This window comes from Solanum tuberosum, unplaced genomic scaffold (assembly GCF_000226075.1).
Source record: "Solanum tuberosum cultivar DM 1-3 516 R44 unplaced genomic scaffold, SolTub_3.0 scf00063, whole genome shotgun sequence".
Lineage (NCBI taxonomy): Eukaryota > Viridiplantae > Streptophyta > Magnoliopsida > Solanales > Solanaceae > Solanum > Solanum tuberosum.
In genome coordinates this window covers 1068355-1076975 of record NW_006238988.1, presented here as the reverse complement: position 1 = coordinate 1076975, position 8621 = coordinate 1068355, and the positions used below count along the sequence as shown (strand labels likewise).

Below are 8621 nucleotides of genomic sequence, written 5' to 3'. Positions count from 1 at the left end.
CTTGTCTCACTCCCCTCTTGGCCTTAAAAGGAGTTGTGCTATGTCCATTTATCTGGATAGAATAAGTGACTGTAGTAACACATTGCATGATCCACTGAATGACTTTGGCTGGCATTTGAAGCTCCTCCAGAATCTGTTCCAAGAATGACCATTCCAAGGAATCATATGCTTTCCTCATATCTACTTTCACCATACATCTCTTTGAAATTCCTTGTCTACCATACCTTTAATCAATTCATGACTCAATATCACATTATCATTCAAAGCCCTCCCTGGTACAAAAGCTGACTGATTTGGATCCACTAGTGTTTCCATAACAGGTTTTAACCTTGCAGTGATGACTTTAGCTATGATTTTGTATAATGTTGAGCAACATGATATATGCCTATATTCACTAATTCTGGTTGGATTCTGCACCTTAGGAATGAGAGTTACATTTGTACAATTGATTGCCTGGTACATTTCCCTATATAAAGAATCTAGGACAACATTAATTACCTCCTCTCCTACCACTGGCCAAGCTTTCTTGAAAAAACAGCATTGAGTCCATCCTTCCTTGGAGCTTTTAGATCATTAATTCCCTGCAAAGCAGATACCACCTCCTTTTTTGTAACTGGAGCTGCTAACTTCAATTGTTGTTCTCTATTCAACTTCCCACCTTCCTTCATTATTTGCTTATCCATATTAGGCAACCTATATGCATTCTGACCAAGCAGTTCCTGATAAAATGTAATAGCTTCCTTTTCAATTTCTTCTTGAGAATACACACTGATACCTGCAGCAGTTGTAAGATTAGTTATAGTATTTTGTGCCAGCCTATTCTTCATGTAAGCAAAGAAATAACTTGTGTTTGCATTTCCTAGATTTAACCATATAGCTTGTGTGTGTATCTCCTATATCTAACCATTGCACCCTTGACTTTTGTCTCATAGCACTCTCCTCAATTAGACTCCATTTCTCTAGTTGTTGTTTCAGTGCCTTCTCTTGGTCCTTTTTATCGTTCACTTGCCTGTAATCTATCATGTCATGTTGCATTTGATGTAGCTGTGTTCTAATGGTCTGAATCATGTCCCTAACTCCCTTGAATTCAGTATTATTCAACTCTTTAATAGCTCTGATGATTCTTTTGAGTTTCTTCCAGACAACTTTCATGCTCCCATTTGTCTCTCCTTGCCATGCTTGCTTTACTATTGGTAGGAACCTGGTATGATCTGCAATGCAGTTAAAGAATCTAAAAGCTCTATACTTCTTTTGGCTCCTCTTTTCTAGTGCAATCTTCAAAGGAGAATGATCAGATATCCCTGGTCTGAGTATATGCACCTCCATAATTGGCATTTGTATCATCCATTCAGCATTCACTAAAGCCCTGTCTATCCTACTGCAAGTATGCCCATTCGTCCAGGTGTATGTGCCCCCAACTGTTTTCATCTCCTGCAAACTAGTGTCTATTATGAAATCATTGAAGTCTTTAACCTCTATATCTTGTACTTGACTACTTTGTGGTCTATCTTCAGCTTGTAACACTGCATTATAATCCCCCATGCACATCAAGGGTCCTTGAGCTGTGGCAATCAATCTCCTAAGGTCCTCCCATATTATCAGTCTATCTTTAATTGTATGTAGCCCATACACTGCCACAAACATAAATTCCAAACCACTTCCTTTAATCCTTATGTTTGTTTGTATGTATTGATCAGACTTACTTCCCACTACACAATCCACATACTTAGAATCCCATACCATCCAAATTCTACCCTTAGGAGTAAATGCATAATTTTCCTCATACCTCCACCCTGGAGCAATTTTCTGAATTATTTTATTAGCTAACCCTTCCTTTATTTTATAGTATATTTAGTTGACTATTTAAAATATATCTTTTTTGTGAATCTTTTAATATATTTCTCTTTCCTTTGGGTCAATTAAATTTAAGTTGACATGATAATACATTTGGTTGGTTGGAACATGTTATTTGCTGTCACGACCCAGACCGTCGGGATTGACACCCACACTAATCCTCCGGTGGGAGAACCATTAATACTAATTAGCTAACCAAAGAACTACACAACTTAATCAAAACTAAGGCATTTAAAGTTACGGAAGCAAGTTTAAATGCTAAAGAAAAATAGAGTTCCCATAAACTCCAAAAGTCTAACAAAACAAATGCTGAAGTAATTCCCTAGAACCTGAAAGTCAATGTACCAAAACATCTAAAGTTGAACAAGTCTAAGAAAATAGTTACAACTCAATTAAACATAAGAAAATCCTAATGTACTAGTCTAAGTCCGAAATGGGGACATAAACGAAAAGAGAACTCATGGCAATCCGGAAGAACTGGCTCACCCTTGAATTCGATGACGATCACTGATCTTCTAAACGAGGTCTGTCAATAGTCGCTTGAAGATGCCCTTTACTCAACAAAGAAAGAGCAAGTGCAGTATCAGTACACAACCACAGTGTACTGGTAGGATCACACGGCTATCCCACTAAGTGCAACATACATAAGCCATTACAAAATAATACTAACATGCATACACTGAACATATACAATATCAACATCATTTACGAACAACGTACAATTTCACAATTCTCAAGATATACCGTTATGTCAAGTAAATGGTCCTCTCATGGAACCCACACCCAAATTATTTGTGTACCGGTACGTGGTACCCGTTCTAAGTTAGGGTGTCGGATCGTGACACTCGTTCCAATGTTTATGCCGGTACGTGGCAACCGATCCCAGTTAGTGTGTCGGAACACAACACCTGATCCATTCAACAAGCCACAATCACAATCACAAGTATATTCTCATAATCATACTATCAAGTCATGATTCATGACTTTCAATTATTCATCTATCCTTATTTAAGATTAGTGTGATCAATAATGCAACATTCGCATACATACATGTATCATAATGAAGCAAGAACAAACATATATCACACAACATGAAATCACAACCATCACCTACCTCGAACAAAGCTTGAATTCTCTAAGAAACTTGATCCTTCCCTTTTCGGATTCTTTCCGCTTGTTCTTGGTCTACAAACAATCAATATAACACGAGAATCAATCAACGATATCTAATTACCTGGATTAAAGTCAACACTATCAACCCTAGATCAAACCCATGATCCCAATATCCAAATTAGGGCTTTTCCCACCATCCAAACATTTCCAAAACCCTTCCCCAACAATAATTACCCATGAAACTAAGTTCTACGGATCGAAAAATGAATTTGGGGAGTGAAAAACCTTACCTTTAGCCTCAAGAATGGTGGAAAACTGTCAAGAAAGAACCTGGGGTCATCTCCTAGCTCTCAAAGTCGAAAAGTGCAGAATAAAATAATTTTACTACAAGAAATCTCACTTTTAACGACCACTTTTTAACGAAGGGTCATAAATTCTGTCGTTAGAAGTGTATTTATAACGAGAACATTACTTATTATTCTGGAAATTTACTTGCATATTTCTAAATTTGGAGAATAGATTTTTAGTTTTAACATTTATTCTTTTTAACTTGGAGGCAATTCATTTGTTGTTGCCTCTAGAAATCAAAGTATAAATGGGTATACATTTTTATTATTGGTGATTTATGATATTCTAGATTTTGAGATCCATATATATGTTCTGGACTTCTTCTAGTTTGCATACTATTTTGTATAATTTTTTATATTGAAATGAAATTATAGGTTAATTTTTTATTTGAGTCTTAGAAGTCATACTGTTGTGCTTCTCAATTATGTGGTGTTAGTTGCTAGTTTTTATTTCTTTTACATTACTGGAGCTTTTAGAATATCACATCTCAAAAGGCCACTCACTTTAGGAAATTTAACTAACAAAGTCATTAAACTTTGTTTTGTATTAATGAGATAGCTCAACTTATGTTGTTGTCTCAATGAAATCACTCAACTAAAATTTATCATTGAAAAGACATTTGCACACAACTAAATTGTAGGAAAAGAATGTACAAGCTGGCCATGATTATTTTGTACTAACTCTTGCAGAAATGCAACTATACAAGTAATGATTTTACCTTTAAAAACAACAAAATAAGCTACAACAACAATTACACCTCCAACACAAATAAGTTGGGATTGGCTAAATGAATCCTCACTTCTTCAATTTCATTTCATAACTTATCATACTAAAGAAAATTAAAGTGAAAATAAGTTAAATCTATCCTCAGCTTATAGATATCATCGTATGTTTTTCTTTCATCTACATTGATACCAAGAATTTGTGGATGTTTCAAGATAACTTTTTACATGTAATTTAAGGTCCTCCTCTGTTAACCTTCACTTACCATACTTTTTCACCTATTGACTGATGCATCTACATGTCGATATAAAACAAGCTAGCAAATCTCAATCGGATGACCCAAACTATGAAAAACATGGTCCTTCAAGTGTTGTATGAGTTCTTGTGACCATAGCAACAGACATTTTTCTTCTACCAACCATAACACTAATTTCCAAAAACTCACCCTTCTTTGCTTTTGTTTTCATTTCACATTTTTTCTTGGATTTAGAAATTTCCAGCACTATCCTTCCTACAATAGCCACCAATGCCACTAAATAGTCCAATAATAAATTTAGTTGAGTGATTTAATTAATACAATGACCTAAGTTGAGTGACTTTTTTTTATACAAGTCAAAGTTCAATGACTTTGCTATATAGATAACCTTTCAATGTTGAGTGCCCTTTTGAGATATTTACTCAGCTTTTAGTTGTTTTCATATTTTCTTAGTCTGTCATATGCCTTCCAACCTTTTTGGGATAAAGTTGAGAAATTTCTTATACCATAATATGTTATCAAGTGCAGCTTCTAAATAGGTTTTGTAGCCCACCCAATATTTGATTTTGATCTCAAATTTCTTAGTCTAAATTTGTTAACTTTCATTATTTGACATTAACATGTTTAATGTCCACTATATCTTCAAAATTGTATGGAGTCATGAGTATATCATCATTAATTATTTCTTATTTAATTTATAAATGAGCCTTCATGGTATTTACTGCCTAAAATACCTTAAGGTTTTATTTGATAGATTAGAAATCATTACTCTAGAAAGTTTGTTCTATTTAAGAAATGCACATTTTCTTCAATATGATACTTCATGGCTTTAGTAGTTAGAAATTGTACGCTTATGTTTCAGGATGATTTTAAAACCCATAGCTAATAGAGAATAATTTTTATGTACATCCTTCATGTGTTGTTAGAAATTGTGTTTTAGCTGTAGTGGTATCCTGACTAATTGAGCGTGCTAAGAACGTATAGACTCTATGTTATCACATCATACATTAACTGATAGACATTTCACGTATAGACATGCGGTATTTGAATTTGCTCACAAGAGTTCTTTCGCTTATCATGATTTTCATGTCCTCATCTGTCCTATCACTAGTAAACAAAAATATATAAAATAGTTGGCATAAATGTACATCTCTAGGTCAAAAGATAGTCTCGTCCTAGTATAAGGCACATAATGTAGAAGTGATAACACTAGCTAAATGTTTCGAGTTGTTGTGATAACAAAATTTTCCAAGAAAACATCCTTTTAATTTCGTATGAAGTATAGTTTTTTAATTGTATTATTAATCATATATATTCAATATCTCATGTTTACTGTGGTAATGTTGCCACATGAATAACTATAATTGTGTTTGCTTGCTATTGCTAGTTAAATTTATTTGGACAGTTGCTAGAAGCTCTATGTTGATTATTCTTGGAGTTGCCTTTCAGACTATATTGTGTTTGCTTTCTTATTGGATAGTTTCAATTAGTTTAATTTTCTGGTAGAGCAAATTTGTTTTGACACTTATTAAAGTTGTGTTTTCTTTATCTGTGATTAATTTTTTTTTGTGAAAAAGAAATAGTTATTGGGATTGTTACTAAATTTACATGAACTTGTTCTTTTAACAGATAAAAGATTTGAAGATCGGATAACTTGCTTATGAAGAATGTGGAAGCCAGTATAAGCAACAGAACATATTAGAGAAAACGTTGAAAGTGGAAGGAAACTTATTTTTTGCTTGGAGGTTTTTAAAGATGTTTCCATTATATATATGCTACTATTACATTTTTATTCGTCTTAAGAGTGAACACATAAAATATCATACTATTAATTTGGTATATTTTTGGCAGTGATGATTTGGTTTTGTTTATTTTACTATGAAATTCGATATGGACAGATTATTTTGTACGTTTTGGTTACTTATTTGAATGCATAGTTATTTAATGGTTGCATTTTTAATTGCTGAAAATTAACATATAATTAGCCAAGGAATAATTCAAAAAGCACTCATAACGACAGGATATGTCATCGTATTTAAAGTTTCTTAGTGATTGGAGTAACAATCAATGAAGGGAATTTCGGTCGTTAAAAGGTGGTATAACGACTGAATTTATTATTGTCACTAAAGAATTTTAGCGACCGGATTTCAAACCGGTCGTTAACCTTTAACGATGGAGCTTTTAACGATCGGCGACGACCGGATTTCATTTAGTTGTTATTGACCAATAACGACCGGAATAGGACTTTTAGCGACCAAATATCCCTTCGTTAAAGGCCTTAATTCTTGTAGTGATTTGGGGTTTATTTCCGACTTAATTCACGACTGGCTCGCTATGGCGGGCCCCAACCCACCACAGTGGCCTCACCCTGACGGAATAAATCCCACCCTGGCGGCTTGCGCGGAGAGAGAACATCGTAATTAGAGTCTCAAACCCGCATTTCACAACACACCTTCAACCGATGACACTCAGAAACTACCCGTTCACACTGAGATCTATTTCGAGAGTTCTACTCGCCCTAATTCAATTACGTAAAGTCGTACGAGTTCCTTAATGTCTTAGCTATCCACTCATGTAGTCAAATTCAATATTTGATCTCTCAATTGTTACCAGATTTCCCTAGACCTTACTGACTCCGATTTCGTCCAAATCTGGACTAGGTTGGGAAATTCCAAGTTACTAGGAAAAAATTTTCCGGCCCAAAATTTTTCCCCATTGGCTTTTCGATAACGATGGGAACCGGTCGTTACAATAGATACCAATTTACCCATCACTCATTCCCGAGTGACAAACTTAGGAAAATATGCTAAAGAAAGAATGGAGTAGTACCTGGATCGACGAACAACTAGGGATACTTGTTTCGCATGTCCTTCTTGGTTTCCTAAGTAGCTTCCTCAACTTGACGATGCTTCCATTGAACTTTAACAGACTTAATCTCCTTGGTTCTCAGCTTTCGGACGCCACGATCAAGAATTGCAATTGGTTCCTCCTCATACCGAAGGTCTTTGTCTAACAAAAATGAGTCCCATTTTATGATGTAATCCCCATCACCGTGATATCTCTTCAGCATGGACACATGAAATACCGATAGGTTAGGGGGTAAAGCCAATCTATAAGCCATTGGCCCTACACATTCAAGACCTCAATTGGACCAATGTATCGCGAACTTAGCTTGCCCTTCTTGCCAATTCTCATCACCCCCTTTATTTGTAACATATCTCAAGTTGAAATAACTAGGAAGAAGTTGAGAATTGGAAATATCCATTTTTGGAAAGAATATAAAAATTTGGAAAATTTATCAACTATGGTAAGTTGAGATTTTGGTCAACTTCAAACGACCATAACTCCTAGCTCAGGATGTGTTAGGTGTGTTCCAGATATCGTAGGAAATATCTTGGAATAATATTTCCAAAATGCCGCTGAGTTTGCATGATTCCGAGTTCGTATGAGTGAGATATGACCATTTGAAGTTGGGCTGTTCAAATAAGGAAAGTCTAAAACCGGATTTTGGAAGGGTAGTTTAGTCTTTTCCTTAACCAATTGTTTTAATTCGTTTTTAGGAGTTTAATTGGGGTAAAATCATATTTTAGAAAAGTTGAAGTTCATGCTAGGGCTTGGAGAAAAGAGAAAAGAGGAGAAAGGAGAAGAGAAATCAAGAATCGTCAAGAACGTTCGAGCTTGGTTGTGGATTTCGCCAAGAATTAAATCCTACGAGGTATGTGAGATCACATAGCATTGGGTTAGTTCACCCACACGCAATCATGATTCAATTCAGCGGAGTTATCGGAGGCACCGGGGCAGGGGCCTGGGGCATCGCCCCTCTCATAGCCCCAAGAAAAATTCTCTGATCTTTTGCCTTTGAGGCGTTGCCCCTCTCAGAGCCCCAAGCAGGGGTCTTTGAACTTTGGGCTCTGGTGTCCCATGCCTCTCAGAGCGCCATGGACGCCAGTTCACCCTATTTTTTCCTCTTCTTTCCGTACTAGTTCCTTAGCAACGTACCTATGTTTTCTAGTTGATTCCAACACTCTAAGGTACGTCTAAACATCATGAAATCATCCATAAACATGAGATCATGAACCTTGAATCCATAATTCAATTCAAGGAAAGTTAAGAGTCAAGTTTAGAAGTTAAGAAGCAAGTCAAGAGAAGTTCATAAAATTTTAAAAGTCTTTCGCAAACGTTTTAACTTTGTTTTAAGACTTAAAGTTTAAATTAAGTAAAGAGTAAAGATTGAAGTTCATTTCTTCAAAGAATTATATGGGGACTATATATTCCCAAAGATTTTAAAATATTTTCACATTTGAACAAGAGAGGAAACATCGATTTC

General features: G+C 35.3%; 1 protein-coding gene across 1 annotated transcript; it reads right to left on the bottom strand.

Annotated features, from left to right (window-relative positions):
- Positions 1 to 506: 506 nt before the first annotated feature.
- On the bottom strand, positions 507 to 1542 carry LOC107060170 (uncharacterized). Its single transcript, XM_015307746.1, has 2 exons — positions 905 to 1542; positions 507 to 816 (listed from the first exon to the last, which is right to left on the bottom strand). The coding sequence occupies exons 1-2, from the start codon at positions 1540 to 1542 to the stop codon at positions 507 to 509; spliced, it is 948 nt and encodes a 315-aa protein (XP_015163232.1).
- Between the last annotated feature and the right edge of the window lie 7079 nt (positions 1543 to 8621).

Coding starts and splice junctions, on each gene's coding strand:
- LOC107060170 (XM_015307746.1), bottom strand. CDS start 1,542: ATGGGGGATTATAATGCAGTGTTACAAGCTGAAGATAGACCACAAAGT. Junction 817..904: donor CAAAAGTCAAGGGTGCAATG/GTTAGATATAGG, acceptor CATGAAGAATAG/GCTGGCACAAAATACTATAA.